Source organism: Apteryx rowi, unplaced genomic scaffold (assembly GCF_003343035.1).
Source record: "Apteryx rowi isolate R43461 unplaced genomic scaffold, aptRow1 scaffold_3, whole genome shotgun sequence".
Taxonomy (NCBI): domain Eukaryota; kingdom Metazoa; phylum Chordata; class Aves; order Apterygiformes; family Apterygidae; genus Apteryx; species Apteryx rowi.
Window position 1 is genome coordinate 5,858,223 of NW_020449418.1, and position 15,953 is coordinate 5,874,175.

A 15,953-nucleotide genomic window follows, 5' to 3' on the forward strand; every position below is an offset into this window, starting at 1 on the left:
CCAGACTTTGCCAAGGGTCAGTGGATGCATGCCGATCTCCTTCCTGCTCCTATCACTCTCTCTTTAGAAGCAGCAGCCTAAGTGCTCTGGCCTTATTTAYGTTGGATACATTGAGGTGCTATTGCCCACTGTGGCCTCTGCAGAACTGTCCTTCTGTGGGCCTGCTCTTTGCCAGAGGTAGAGGATCCAGTCATTGTGCGTTTGGCCATCACCTTCTCTCTAGTGATATGGGCATGTCTTGGGCTTCCTACCTAGGCGACAACGTACGGCATTATTTGACTGGTGCCCAAGGCCCACCAGGCCCACCCGGCCCACCTGGAGTCATCACTATGGCGGATGGAAAGAACTTGGACTATGCGGAGCTGGCTTCCCGTGTTATGAGCTACCTAACAGGTAAGCACTGTGTTCCTGTGTTGGTAAGTAGCGTGTGTACTTAGTCACACTCTCAGCTGAACTTGTGCAGCACCCAGATGATGAGAGCCAGAGGGAGAGACAACAGTCTTTAAATAGCAGACCTCCAACCCAGTTATCCGTCTTCTACAGTCTTGGCGCAGGACTCCGCAGAGCCTAGGTGTCCTCTAAGCCTTGTCTTTTTTTAATGGTTAYGTTAACTAACATTTTGTGGTATTTAAGCAATCTGACCTTAAACATTAGCTGCTTGACCCTGTAAGGTCCCCAGCACCCCAGTGGAGGTGCTGTATTTGGTGCATGTGGTCTTGGATATTCTGTGACTGTCTTGTCTGCTTTGAGCCTTCCTGAAGTGGATGAAGTTTCCAGAGCTTTTGGAAGCAGCCTGGAATCTCCTCAGTCAGGAGAGCAGAGACCAAACCACTGTGAAAATGGCCACCCTGTGAGACAGCAGCTGATTCATGGTGCTCTGCATGGGAAGCCCATTCCACCAGTTAAACTGGATTATTTCAGCTTTCATTTGTCCCTACCTGGCTCTTCACCTTCTCCCTCCTCTTAATCCTGTCTGACATAAAACCTTTTCATTCCCACAGGCTCTTCAAGTCGTTATCATTCACTTGACAGTTCAGTATCAAGTGCATCCGTTTTGTACCAAGAACTTCTGGACATGCTGCAGAGTAAGTATCCTCGAAGGGAAACACAAGAGATACAGATAAAGCATCCCAGCAGCCTGGAGGTCTGCCCCTCCCTGCCAGCCTCCTGCCTCCAACCAGTGGTACCTGCAGCTACTTCAGAGGGCAAAGGCCTGCTGTTGGTGCTGCTGAATGACCTGCAAAGCCTCCTTCCAAGCCCTTTGGAGACAGATTTATGTGTCTTGGACTGGAGAGTTTGCATGCTTTCTAGAAGCTATTCTTTCTCACCTGTTCACTTTTCATTCCCACTGTTACAATTCCGCAGCTTCCTGCTCTCTCCCCTCCCTTCCTCAGCTCTCCAAGTGGCATCAGCCTAGCCCCTCATTTTCAGGAATTCCTTACAATTTCTCATGAAAGCTTGGACATCTGCTTTCCAGTTCCCCTTCTCTTAGGGCTCCCTATTCCACCTTGCCCATCCCAAGCCCTTGTCAAGCCTTTGTTGACAAGCTGGGTGGGATGCATGGCTCTGTGCTCTTTCCTGCACACACTGTTATTGGGGGCTGATGATAGCTAAATCACTGGGGTGTCATTTTGCTGTGCCAGAAGGTATTAACACTGTTGCCCAACACTGCGTTCCTCGTATGTGATCTGATGGGGAGTCAGTCAGATTCCATGCTCTAGACAGACAAACAGCTACTGAAATGCCACAGAGCTCAGCGTGATCTTTACCAGCTGACCCACTTCTTACTCTCTTTACACAAGATGTTGTCCAGGGTGTCCTGAAGAAATAGATGAGCATGAGGAGGTCCCTTGGGCAATCCAAACTGTCATCCAACTCTGATCTCAGGTTCTAGGAGGTTCCCAGTGCCGTCCAAAACATTTCTTACACCATATGCAGGGCAAACTTGCACTCAGGAGGGGAGCAGAGGAGGGAAAGAGAGCTTTGCAGGCACAGATTTGGTGATCTCTCTAGCAGTAGGGGCTTAGCTCACAGGCTGGGAACCACTAGCACCTTGCTCCTCTGCAGCAGCAGGATGGTCTTAAAAGATGCATCTTTCATTTCCAGGAGAAGAAATTCGACAGTATCTAATTGGACCTCAGGGCCCACCGGGGCCTCCTGGACCAGGGGGAGATGGCATGTCTCTGTCACTGGATTATGATGAATTGACCAGACGGGTTATCAGCTACTTGACAAGTAATGGTCTTTATTAGTGTGTGTTTCCCTCTATTCCTTTGGCTGCTGACCAGAAAGTTCAAGTGGTCAGTGAAAACTCTCCCAGTGGGTTCTGAGCAAATCCCTAAGAACAGAGACCTCCTTAGAGGGCCTGTGAGAGGCATGGGGGAGAACAAGGATGCCCTGTGGCTAAGATACTATCCAGGGACTCCAGAAATGCTTTGCTAAAAACTGATCTTGGGGGCATCACTTCACCTTAGTCACCTTAGCTGTGCTGTAAGGGCTCCTTTAATAGTCAGTAGAGAGAGAAATCAACACCTTCAGCTGTCTTTATCCCACTTTTCTTACTGCGTCTGTGGCCAGGATATACCTCTTTGTGGAAGAGCTGATCTCTAACCACTAGTTGTCAAGGCAACCCAGACAAGGAACCCTTAGAAGTTTAAAGTTCCTTCAAACAACTTCCACTGCTCTGCTTCATTTTCCTATCTGTGAAGTGGCAATATGACATGTAAGAACCACTGGGCAGAGAGGACTCTGGAGCATTCCCAACAGCAGTGCTAAAATGCTTAATCCTGGCAACTGCAAATATCTGCTTAAAAGAACAGCCTGGTCCATGCTCAGTCTCTCTGAACTGCCTTTGGAAGCCAGATCCCACTAATGGGCTGCTCCAAGAATGGTGGGAATCTCCTCTTTGGCTCTAAGAGCAGGAAACTGCTGTTTAACACAAGCACCCCAACCGCTCAAGCAGGACAGCTGCATTTTATCAGGAAGAACACTTCATTATAGCAAATTGCACAGAGGCACAAAGTTTGCAAAAAAGCAAGTGGCGGATGAGCTTGTTTTGCACCAGAGCTGCTTGTGCACAGGTGGGCACATGGAGAGCGGCACATGTTTCAGCCGGTGGGTCACAGCTGAGCTGTCTGTCCCAGCAGGCTCCAGTGTCTGGGACTCACAAGATGTGCAGAGCTCTTCCCAGGAGAAGAGGAAGAGGCCTGATTCCTGCCCATCTGCAAGTGCCCTTGTGTTTGAATTAACCAGGCAGGTTTTAACTCCAGTCTGGAATAGGGCTTGAGCCCTGCTTCCCAGCCCAGCCTGCTGTTGGGAGCATTCCACCCCACAGGAGGCATTGCCCACGAGTGCACTCCCCAGCCACATAACTCACGCAGTAACATGGCCTGGTTTGGTAATGCCACGGTTGGATCTGTTTGATTTTGCAGGTTCTGGGATGAACATTGGACTCCCCGGACCACCAGGGCCTCCAGGGACACCTGGCATATCTTACAGTGACCTAACAGCATACCTGCGAAGTAAGCCAATCTTTCACCTCCCCTGCCCCGGGCCCTTAAACGCTCCGGGGATCTTTTTACAGGCATACTCACATTAACGTAGCCTAATAAGCGAAGGCATTGCAGTGATATTCCCTGTCCCCAGCTCTTGTCTGCGAGCAGCTCAGTTGTAAGTGTAGAATCTTCCCTTTTGCCTGTAATCACACCTAACCCTCTATGAGACTCYGCTGGTCCCCTCTGTCTTGGTTATTGGCACTGCAGGACTCCTGGGGCTCTGCCCAAGGCCTGCACAGGCCGCCCGTGGCTGCAGACAGCTTCCCGTGCTCCTGCAGAGAATGGCAGCAATGAGGTSCTCTCTTGCGGGTGGAGGAGCCCTTTGTCTCCCTCAAACTGCGCAGCATAAAGGAGCTTCTGATGCCAGTTTTTAAAAGAAAAAAYGTACTTCTACCCTTTTTGGAGTCCTCTGGCTTCCTCATGCAACATCTCCCTGCAGGGTAGCGAGGTGCACCAGGAAGGCTGCRCTAGAGGATGCTGGGGAGAAAAAAAGTGCCTTATGCTCAGCTGTAGCTGGCATCACCTGTAGTCTCAGAGAAGGGACATGGGGGTTGTGGTGGTTTGTGTGACTCYTCTTCCGTTGTCTTTTGCAGACTCTGAATTCAGTGGCCTTGTTGGGCCCCCTGGGCCTGCAGGGCCCCAGGGACCCCCAGGGATCCCYGGATCGCCTGGCACCTCTCTGGAAGACCTCTCTGCTTACCTGCAAAGTAAGGCACTCGTGTTTCTTGTAGCCCGTGGGGAGGGTGCGAGCTTGCCAAGAAAGTGGAGTTTGTAGGTGTCAGGGAGGCTGAGATTAGCTTCTCAGGAGATGTGACTGCCCAGTGGGAACAGAGTCGCTTAAAAAAAAAAAGATCTCATCGACATCAGCTGGAAGGGGCTGGAATTTGGGGTCTACCCTTTAAACTCTCAGGATTCCCAGACATGTGCTATTTCCATGTCCTCTCACTGTCAGAAGATCATTCTTCCTCTCTTCCTCTCCCAAGGTGTGGGATACTCCTCCCTCTCCGGAGTCCAGGGCCCACCTGGCCCTCCTGGCCCTCCAGGACCACCAGGCTTCTCRGGAACCGGCCTCCTGTCCTATGCTGACATCACTCACAGTGACGARTTCAGGAGCGAGCTGATCCAGTACCTGAAGAGTAAGGGGATGCCATCCTCCCTGCACTCACCCCGGCCTTGCTCTGCCCCGTGTCGGCTGCCAGCTCTGCCCTTGCTGAGGCAGTCCTGTAGAGGGGCTGGAGCAGCACCTTGCCTCCACAAACAGGTCCACCCGGGACTGTGCTTCACATGTTGTGAGCCTAGAGGGACAAGCACTGTGAAGTTGCAAATGCCCTGCACTGAACAGTGATGCCTTAGTAAGGTCACCTAGAGCCTTTTTTTTGTGGGAAAAGCATATTATTTGACAAACACCTTCCTTCAGAGTGATCGATGATGTGGGCTTTGGAGGATGGCAGTGAGCCAGCTGTGAGGACGCTGGCGAGAAAAAAGTGCCTTATGCTTCAGCTGTAGCTGGCAGCACCTGTACTGCCAGGTGGCCAGGTCCAAGTCTGCATGACTGCTGGTCTGAGGTCTCACACTGGGAAGTCACCCTGGGCAGCCTTTCAAAAACAAGGAGATCCCCTCACTTTTGGGAGACTGGTCAAAGAAAGGCTGTTTTGGCAGAGGTACTGGACTTGGCCCAAGAGGAGTGCACCCCTCTGCAAAATCATCAAGCAGGTTTCTGAGATTGGGCACTCAAAATTCTGGGCATGGGGGAGAATGAGGGTGTCATGCCTCAGTTTTTCCATCCATAGAGATCAGAGTTGATGTACTGACCTGCTGCCTGAGACATGGCAGTGGATGAGGGTTACTGTGATGGCTGGCAGGATGGAGCTGCATAYTCTAGTCTTCATCCAGGTGGTAGGACATGACTCTGCCCAGCCTTGGGGGCCCAGGTACCCCTCCAGGCCTTTCAATGCCGCTTATATTTTGCAGGTGATGAAGTTCGAAGCTACATCTCAGGGCCACCTGGGCCCCCTGGGCCGCGGGGACCACCAGGACCAAAAGGAGATAGTGGTTTGGTGGCAGGGTCCATGTCTGCAGCATACCGAGAGTCACTGGCTTCCGAGCAGTCACATGGAGGATCCCTTGGTGCTGGGGGATCTCGTGGGGGATCCCTGGGCACAGACAGCTTGTACAGCAGCTCCATGAACAGCATGTCATCTTACAGCTCCTCCTCCACTGGCAGTGAGGGCTCATATGGTGCCTCCACGGGCAGCGAGGGCTCTTACAGCACCTCCAGGGGCAGTGATGGATCTTTCGATGGGTTGCTGGCAGCAGAAGAGGCACACAAGAGATCAATGGGTTCAAGCAGAGCCTACAGTGACTCCTTCACCGGACCCCTGGATTACAACGAGCTGGCACTCCGCGTGTCAGAGAGCCTACAGAGTGAGTGGGACACCTGCTCCTCCTGCCATGCCTGAGCTTCCCCATCCCAGCCCACAACTCTGGCCCCCCCCGTGCCTGCTGTCAGCCTGTTYGCTTCCCTCACCCTTCCTGCTGCCTGCAGTTCTCCCCTACAACCTCCCACCCCGTCATCCAGCTGCAGCTTTTCCAGAGCTCCCCTCAAATGACGTGTTTAATTCCTCAGGCCGAGGTATCCTTCAAGACCTGATGTCTTACAATGCACAGGGACCCCCAGGCCCCCCAGGCCCTCCTGGTCCCCCTGGAATCAGCAGAGTCTTTGCATCCTATGGCAATGTCACCGAGGACCTCATGGACTTCTTCAGAAGTAAGTGATGTGCATGAGATTTTTTTTTTTTTCCATCCCCTTCTTCCTTTGCTGGGGAGATGCAATCTCATCATCAGACAGACAGCAGGTTTTTCCACTGCTTGTAGAAAACTCCTCCCAAACCTTATAGGTCACTCTGCTCACAGCTACTGTGACCCATTTTCCCTGGCTGGGCTGGCAAATGTAGAGCAAAAGGACAGAGCTGCCCACTCTGTTTTCAAATCTGCCCCCCACACACCTTGAGCATGGACCAGCTCCAGCCCCTGGCTCTAGGGTGGGCTGCAGAGCAGTTCTGGGGACATGAGGGCACAAACTGCCCCTGGGATTTTGTTGGKACCCAAGTCACTTTTGAAAACAGAAACCCACTCCTGGTCTGTTTGATCCCATCTAATCTAGAGAAGTATCCTTCCAGTGTGATTCATTGCTTCCCCAGTGAGCACAGAGTCCTTTGCAAATGATGTGTCCCACTCATCTGTCCTCTTCTTCATTTTCCTCTCCAGCACATGGTACCATCCAGGGGCCACCTGGTGAGAAGGGGGAGAGAGGTTATCCTGGACCCAAAGGTAAGGCCTGCCATCCTTTCCCTCACACCCACGTAACCCCATAACTTCCTGCTGCCCAGGAGGCAGCACCACRTCCACAGGGACAGTTGACACGGGGCTGCCCTGAAGGTCACAGCCTCCTTGCTCCACAGCAGACATCTCATCTTCAGGGTCTCAGCCAAAGCATCAGCCTAAGCTGGTCTTCCTCATCCTGGCTTGTCCCCGTTCACAGGGCAACCGTGCTCACGGGCAAACTTGGTTTTCTCATTCCTCCAGGTGACCCTGGACCAATGGGCCCTCCAGGACGCCAGGGGCACAGGGGACCGAAAGGAGAGAAAGGAGAGAAAGGTATGAACATTGCTCATCCCCAGGAGGGAAGGGTTTGCCTGTCAGGGAATGGAGGATTCCCCAGATACTAGCCCTGTCTCTGGGGACTGCTGGAAAACTCACACACCTTGTCTTTTTTTTTTTTCTTTTTTTTTTCTAAACATGAACCCTTCAAATAATCCTCCTTTTGACGTCCTTGGTCCTAGGTGAGCAAGCGTATGTTGGCAGAAGAAAACGACGAAGTGTCAGGGTCTAAGGACAGAGCCAGCTCAGTTCTGCACTGGGCAGCATTCCTGACAGTCCATACAGCATTAGCCTGACTCTTCACCGTCTTACTGCTAAAAAAACCTCCTTGCCCATCGGCTAACGACTTAGACTTGGTAGTTCGGAGTCACTGCTGAGATTTGAATGGCTCTTACGTGTGTCCAGCACAGTCCTAAAGTGGGTATCTGCTCCTGTTGCTAGTATTTGGCTTAGTGCTCCTGAGTTCCCGGGTTTGTATATCTTTGGGCTGACAAGGGCTTTCTGTCTCATCCAGTCCAGGCTTCTTGTGTTGTTCCCAGCTGTGTAAAACCTGCTTTTAACCAACCAGTTGAGTATTTCCCCTGTTGCCCCACAAGAAAATCAAACAGCAGGTGAATGGTTAGAGAGCAGATGCTGAGCATGGGACAAAAGGCCCTATAAGGAGCCCTGGGACTAAGCTTTGCTGCCGCACTGGGACTCCGCTTGGAAGCGATTTCCTCTCTGCTAGCTTTGCTGCCCTCCTTTCCCCGGCTACTGGGGCCGCAGCCTCTGCTGCGCCAGCTGCGTGCGGGAGGGCCTGCGAAGGCCAGTGCTGGTGGCACCGAGCAGGCCTGCGGCTCACGGGTCCCTGGGAGGGGACTTGCTGCACTGAGGTGCCCCCAAGCACTGACCCACATCAGGCACCGAGCCCAGCCTGGCCCTGCACCAGGTGACACAGGGAGAAGTACCCAGCCTGGCTGGGCTCTGCCTTCCCCATCTGGCCACCCGGCAGTGCTGACTTCTGCCCCAGAAGTCCCCACCCTAGAGACTCCAGCTCAGCACCTGTTGTCCCCCCAGTTGGTGACTTGCTTTGGACAGTGACTCCCTCCCAGATCTTCAGTTCTGCAGTGCTCTCACGCTGCCCCACGTGCTAACCCAGCTCCTGAGCCCATCTCGCCTCGTCTCCTTTGACAAGCTCCTGTTGTGACGGGCTCAGCACATGTGGGTACAGCAAGGGCAAGTAYGTTCTGGGGCCAGAGTCATCACATGCTTTGCAGTTCCTGCTGCTAGCAGCACGGTGAGACATGCCATGCACAGGGACAGAACTGAAGCACTTTTAAACGTAATTTGTTGACTTTTAAAAATATTTTTATATTTTCTAGTTTTTGAACACTGGAAGAAAAATAACTTTAATGTAAACATCCTATTAAAGTGTGTTTTTCACCCAAAGCTTGCCTGATCAGTGTTCCATTTGGCAGTCAGTACCAGATTCCGTGCGGTCACGGGCAGACACCTCTCGCTTTGAGTAGCTGATGGTGGCTGTCCCAGGGTGCCACTGCCATCATCAGCTCACTCACAGTGAGGCAATACTCACAGAATCTAAATTTCTCAATGTTGTAACATGGAAGAAAGGAAAAAACAAAACAAAAACATCCTAGCAGCTGGGTGATAGCTGAGCTACACCATACCCACCAGGCCTTGCAGTGAGGGACTGCAGCTGTAGCGTTTGTTGTCACGTCTGAGCACTGCAGCTGTGCTTCCACAGATCATCCCCAACTACTTGGGACTGCTGCAAGGTGCTCGCAGGCTGTGTCAGAGGCCAGGGTCGGACATCTGAGGGCAGTTTGAGGCAGTGCAATCTCTCAGTCTTTGATTTGCTTTGTAACGCAGCCCACAACACTAGGACCATCGCTCGAGGGGCTCCACTGCCAGGCAGCAGCAGGCACCTCCTTCCTTTGCCTGTACTTGAGGTGAAGACCGGCTGTCACAGGGGTAGGACCCTGGGACTGGCACCCCTCCAACCCTGTCATCAGGCCCCTAAAAACAGTGTCCTGCTTGTGTTAAATCTACACTCACACCTTGGGCTATCGCAGTCAGGAAATCACAAGCAGTTGTACAACGTGTACTTCTTATACTACATTATTTTAAAAATATCAGTGTCCCATTCACTCACCAATCACTTGTGTTTTGTGTAAGCTTTCCATGAACAAAACCGGAGGTCATCTCAGCAAACTCATTTTATTGTATTTACAGCAGAATTATTACAATATTCTACAGAAAGCCATGAAATCAAATTACTTAAAAAAAAAAAAAAAAAAAAAAAACAAGCTGAAAAACCCTGTTGTATGGCTGCTACTGCAAATTCACTTCCATGAGCTGTTCATACACAGATCCTTAGCCAATTATTCATCCGTCTCATTTTTGGTTCCGTCATGTAAGGCAAAAATAATTTGGTGTGTGCAGTTAACACAAAACATTCAACAAATTGCTGAGACAATGTGAGGTTGGAGGTACCTTGGATTTCTATGCTTTATCACAGAAGAGCACTGGGTGGCTTTCTGACAGCAGACAGGGGAATGACAGTTGAACATTTCAGATTTCACTCAATGTCCCCTTCCACTTTCTGTTTTTTCCACCATTTTAGACTGGGTGATTTATAATCAGTATGAAAGAAGCTTTACCTAGGTTGGTAAATGTGGAAGAGATTGTGGAAAATAAAAGCATTTTTGGACTAAACTACTCCCTTCTCCTTTTGGTACAGTAGAATTATGTAAGTCCTTATTCATTAGCTGGTTTTGAGCACGTCCTTACAGTGATTAGTCAAAAGAGGTCTTCTGCTTCCTCTCTCTGGATCCACTGACTGCCCACATGCCAAAAGCCCAGTAGTTATAGAAAGGCAGGATGAGGATTCACAAATTTTTACCCTGCCAATTGCGGGAGAGGCAAGAGGAAGGAGATGGAGAACAACCGAAGGAAACCAAAGGGCCTGTCTCAAAAGGGTAACTGGCCTCAAATAAGGTGTGATCTGCCAGCACACCAGCCTCCTGGAGCGGAGCGCTCCGTGCCTTCTCCTGGGCCACGGCAGCCAGCTGGAGTCCTGCCACCTTGCGGTATGTTATTCACACAGTGAGAACCAGAGCTACAGCTCCAGCAGAAAAAATGAGGCTTTACTGAAAAGTCATAGTCTAGAAAAGCCCTACGTGAAAGGTTATTTGCCTGGGCGAATGGCCAACCTCCTCCATTTGTGACGGCTGTAACGAGCTCCTGACTTTCACATCTGAGCAAGACCAAATTCTCTATAAGCGTAACACAAAAAGAGGAACAGTTTTCATCCCTTCCTTTCTGCACTGGTCAGTACTATGTAACAGCGTTAATAACTCTGCTATGCTTCATCACCACTAATTTCAGCATCGTTAAAAGCTCTGCAAACAATATCCCTCCTAGCCAGGAGAACACTATAGAGATTCTTTTGTGCTTCCCTCCCTTCACCTGTTCTTATCTTTTGTAAGGTTCCAAGACACATGACGGGGTATCCTGACTTTGGCCTATCCCGTGAATAAGCAACGATACTTCTCTCTGACCTCACTTCCAAATCTGCTGTGACTCTGACATTAGAAGTCAGGGAATGGGCAATGTGCAGGGACGCATCAACCCAAGGGAGCTTTGCTGAGATCCACGAGTACCGACTGTCAAGTAAAATGACCAAGAATTGTAAATGTTAACGTAAAAAGCAGAAAGTTACCTACACAGTGATGATCATAAAAATTTTCCCCTGCTCTTTCCTGTAATGACAGCATAGTCGCTTTCCTCAAATACTTGTCCCGCTTTCCCCATAGCAGATTATCCAAAAAGCAGTATTTCAGTGGAAACAACTGACATTTTGAGCTCATTTGCACATTTAAGCAAGTTCTCCCTCTTTCAGTGAGGACGAGCATTTCTGAGTTCTTAGGAGCCGTAGCTACGCAGCAGCTCTGAAAATCAGACTACCTTAATACGGATCTAAGTGTTTGAATTATAAAAACCTTATTTAAAACTTCTGTGTATTGAAGTGTCCTTGAAATACTTGCAAGACAGATATTGGAGAATTAACTTAAATGTCCTATGTGATTTGCCATCATAAAGTGCATTTTTGTATTGTGGTCTGATGAAAGTAATTACACCACTGCTTTGTTTGGTTCTGTCAGGCTCTGACTTAGCTAAAGTGCTAAGTTTCCTATTTATTTATTGAGAAGGGGGGGGAAAAAAAAAGTAGCATAGTTATAATGGAGAAAGTCCCTTTGGAAAGAAGGGTTTTCATTTTTTAAATGAAATGATTTTAAATGATTAAAATGATTTAAATGATTTTAAATCATTTTTTAAAAGCCAGCCTGCTGACTGCTATACCATACAACTGGTTAGATATCGAACACCCATAAATGTAATTTTGAAAGAATATTAGCTTAAAACATACCCTGAAAAAAAAGGATGCAATTTGGAATGAATATAATTTTTAAAAAATGACATGAAAAATCACTGAGTAAATGCCACTGGTCATGACACTGCAAATCAAACCAGCCTTATCAATAGCTACATTACTGCCTCTTCTGAATTTGTATTCAGACATCCTGACACCTTCTAAAAGAAAACCTGTAATACTAGAGTAGGATATATCTAGTCAAACATAAGAACAACAACGTATGTCATTTTTTGGACCCTAACCACAATATCATATCCTTTCATGCTGTACATGCTTCTCCATGTATTCGGCAGAGACAGCCAAGTGCATGGAAAAAACCACTTAAATACATTTTATTGGAATCAGGGAGGAAGGAACAGGCTGGGGTATCTCCCCCTCACCCAAGCCAATGGCAGAAATCCCCCAGCGCGAGATCCGGCACGCGGCCCCTTTCCTCCGGGGCCGACAACCTGCCTGCAGAGAGCTGCCTCCTGGCGACACGGGCCGGGGCCTCACTGTAAGAGCAGCCGGCAGCAAGAATAACTGAAGCCTGGTTACCCAAAGATCTCCCCAGCCTATCTGCAATATTGCATTAGCAGAAGATGACACGATCCCGCAAATATCTGAGCTCTAGTAACCGTTACGATGCAAGAACCACCACCGGCTCCTGCGTTTACAAGATCCTGTCCCAAGAAAGCTGATTCAGTAGGTGCTAAAATCTGCTTTCAGAGGCTAAGAACAAATTTTGAGGTCTGAACCTGTCAGAGGCCACGGGCCTACAGGCAGTTCTTCTGCGAGGATCAATTGTAAATACAAGGAAAAACCGATATATTGCACTGCACTTCATACATCTTATTGCCTTTGTGGATTTTCCTGTTCAAAGTACTTTGATGCAGAACACAAACGTGAGCAAATACTGACTTGGGATCGTCTTCTGAGGGGCATACAGGGGAAATGAGATCTGCCCAAATGTCGGTAAGAAAATCCATTATTTGCAGCTAAGGAGAATATACCTAACTAGCTTTAAGATGGAACGTGTTACATTTGTTAAAGGGATTAGTGACATGTCAAGCAGAGAGATTGGATTTTACATCTCAGAAGATCTCTTCCAGGCCTGTGGGAGACTAAATTCATTTGAATTGAATTTTCTGGCATTGATATAATAGCATGCACCTCTTTCATGTTCCACAATGCTTTAAAACCAATTTTATCAGTCTAAATGCATAAGTACCCATGCCAGTTCCTGTTATTCCAGAAAAATGCATTTTCACACCAGCTCTCAGTTCTCAGTACCGTTCACAAGGCTGCAACTGCTTAACAGCGCTCCATGACTCAAGGCCCGACCAAACACTCGCTAAGGCTTCGGCTGCCACGTTCAATCCCTCCCTTCTTCAGAGAACGCAGTGATTTATTTGTACAGCTTGCAAGGAGATCAGATTACAGAGGTTTTCTGGGAAAAGGATGGAATTCAAATAATAGATTTAAAAGATTTAGACAGAAGTAAACAGTATGTCAATATATATTAGCAAATTATCACTGAAACCACCAAGAGTATAAAAAGGAGAAGACAACACCCTTCTCTGAGAATTTAATGTGGATGAAGGAAGAGAGAATTCAGAAGGGGAAATTTGCCTGCCATGTCTACTCCCCAAATAAATCACTGAGCCTACTTTATATGAAATTGCAAATAAATTCTGTTCAATACAGAGATAAGGATTATTTTAACGTTATTTTAGTAACAGTCAATTTATAATGGTGTAGTTTAAAAAGTGAAGGCCTTCAAAGACATTTTTCACCCTACTGAATAAACAATTTAAAGAACTTTGCATTTAGCAACAGGTAACATTCTAGAGATATGGTATGTGAATTTACAACAGTACACAATACATATTTATATAATAAAACGCCAGAAATTAAGGCTAGCTATTAAAGTAATTATGCTTATCAAAAAGTTACAAAATTTAAATCAAAACATGCACTTTCCAATTATTTTTACTGTGCTGTAAATTTTAAGTGTCTTCATTAAGAAGGTATAGGTTCAACATCCAAGGATTTCAGCATCCAAGATTTCAACCCAATCTGATTAAAGTCCTATGTTATTTATGAGTTCATTCCCATGCATCAATACTGTTCCCATGAAATGAACATCATATAATGTTCACCAGTCTCACATTTAATGCAAGCTAGCAAAACAAAAAGGAAATGTTTACAGTTGATACCCAAAGAGACTAGAAAGATAGGCCTCAAATGACAGAAAGCAAACACTATTTTACAGATTTAACTTTGGCATACCAAAGTACAGCTTATAATACTGTCTTGATATGACTCAAATTCTAACCATGAAAAGGAGTGCACTAAAAGTGGTCTAATACAGTTATATTTCCCTACCAGCTATATGAGAAACATTTCAGACTTTTTCCACTGCAGATCAGCCAGGTAAATAACTTATTATACATCTATGAACTTGAAAAATAAAAACCATATATGTTAGTATGTAGCAAAACAAAAGCAAAAAACCCCAGCTTTGTAGTTTGTCTGTATATTTAACTTAAATCTTTCTATAAAATAAAATGACTAAAATTAAAAAAAAAAAAAATCAAGTCTAACACTTCTAACTGAATCAGACTTCAGGCATGGTTATTTATAAATATGACCATCCACCTCCACTTTTCTGAGGAGCTTAAATGAATAGGCTTTGGTAAGAACAAAAAGATGGCTTTACCTATTCCAGGTAAAGCTAGAGAAACCACGTGCATTTTGCACACTGTGTTCCAAAAAATACATTCTACAGTTTTTCCATTTGTAGAACTAGCCACCTGTAATAGCTAAGGAAAATAATAAACTGTGCATTTTAAAGTTAGCATTCTTTTCACCTTTACATATTTTAGTGCAAAATATTTTAGGGTGAGGACTTATGACAAAAATGGCAGTAGCAGCAAGAATTCTTTTGTTTTGTACAGTAACAACAATGTTAAGGAAGTTTTCTTTAATGACAAAACACTATCTTGTTGCCAAGAGTAGCATATCTACGCGTTTCAGGCACTGTATTAATTCAGCTAGCACCCCATTTCATTATGGAATTAAGGGACAAAATATGCAATGGAGATCTGCTCAGTTTAATTTATGCCAGAGGTTTGTGTGCGTTTGTTTGTTTGTTTAAAGAAGTTGTAAAGGCTTTTGCTGTTACCAATCACGTTTAAATGTAAGGGTTTATCTTTCTGATCGTTGGCATGTTCTGAGTAATTAGTTTCAGTCCTTGTTATGAAGACACTACTCAACGTTACAACATTTTAAACCTCTTATGGCAGTTTCAGTTATGGAATTCTGTTGTGGAGAAATTGGACATTTAAAAACACAGTAGCAGAACTAGTATTACACCATTTAAATGTTCACATGAGAAACCGTTTTTTTTTTGTGACCATAAAGATTATATTATTTTAGGCTTACTTACTCGAAGCCAAACCCATAAGTAACGTACTGAGTCTTAGATTAAAAAAACCCCACTTATTCTTGAAACATCTGAAGGACATCACATTACCATTATACACCAACGTCTGTTCTCCTTTTTCGTTTTCTTCCATTCAGAGGAGAAGGAAAAAATGGATAGTGCCACTGATTGTCTCCACTGAAAACAGAGCGCTACGGTCCTTTGATGCACGGTGCAGATTATAGCAGGTTAGATGATGAGGATGGAGAATTCCAAACAYGAAAAACCTACAGCAGTTCCCAGAGTTATGACCCAGTGGAGTGAAGGCTGGGGATGGGATAGAATTTGGAAATCCGGCTTTGTGTTGAAGGATTAAGGCATTCAGATTCTCCAGTCATTTTAAAGAAAACTTCCTGTTCTTGCAGTTTTCTAGCAAATTCCTCTTCCAATGTCTAAAAACAAAGATCAGATTGTCATAGGAATATAAGTACAAGAAGCCGATGATACTGGTGACGTATTGTCTGATGAAGAATCATAACTTCACAGATCATGACTAAAAAAAACAACAACAACAACAACAAACCTAGCAAGTATCAAATTTGCAAGACAACCAATATCCAGCAAGCTAAGAAAGAACATCTCTGCCTGTAGATTAAACTGTGTGAAAACCTGGTATCTTCCATTTTAAAATAAAATTATTAAAGGAAACCTTCTATTGTTATTTAGCACTCAGAATTTTTGTAATATCCTACTGGCTTCTGAAATATATTCCTAAAAACCAGCTTTGCCTCCAGGTAAGAGGTTTTACATGCAAATATGCACGTATGCCCTGTAAGAGGGAACACATTAAAAGAGAGATAACATGCAAGCCCTTCTTGCTGCACATGCCTCTTGCTCA

The 15,953-nt window shown here is 46.4% G+C and overlaps 2 protein-coding genes across 5 annotated transcripts in view; one reads left to right on the plus strand and one right to left on the minus strand.

Moving 5' to 3' along the window:
• COL17A1 (collagen type XVII alpha 1 chain) overlaps positions 1–7,446 on the plus strand; it is a 38,187-nt gene extending 30,741 nt beyond the window's left edge. Inside the window, exons 46-56 of the mRNA XM_026069768.1 lie at positions 256–393; positions 1,002–1,085; positions 2,107–2,235; positions 3,432–3,521; positions 4,148–4,261; positions 4,538–4,690; positions 5,526–5,978; positions 6,181–6,321; positions 6,822–6,884; positions 7,140–7,211; positions 7,397–7,446. Coding sequence (XP_025925553.1) covers positions 256–393; positions 1,002–1,085; positions 2,107–2,235; positions 3,432–3,521; positions 4,148–4,261; positions 4,538–4,690; positions 5,526–5,978; positions 6,181–6,321; positions 6,822–6,884; positions 7,140–7,211; positions 7,397–7,446 — 1,487 coding nt within the window. The remainder of the gene's footprint in view (positions 1–255; positions 394–1,001; positions 1,086–2,106; positions 2,236–3,431; positions 3,522–4,147; positions 4,262–4,537; positions 4,691–5,525; positions 5,979–6,180; positions 6,322–6,821; positions 6,885–7,139; positions 7,212–7,396) is intronic.
• A 1,966-nt stretch (positions 7,447–9,412) lies between these two features.
• The window catches only part of SLK (STE20 like kinase), a 53,010-nt gene continuing 46,469 nt past the window's right edge, over positions 9,413–15,953 (minus strand). For 3 of the 4 annotated variants that reach the window (XM_026069567.1, XM_026069568.1, XM_026069566.1), the window contains one exon: positions 9,413–15,507. In XM_026069567.1, coding sequence (XP_025925352.1) covers positions 15,361–15,507 — 147 coding nt within the window. In that variant the 3' untranslated portion in view covers positions 9,413–15,360. The remainder of the gene's footprint in view (positions 15,508–15,953) is intronic. The other variant, XR_003254170.1, reaches the window with a different exon arrangement.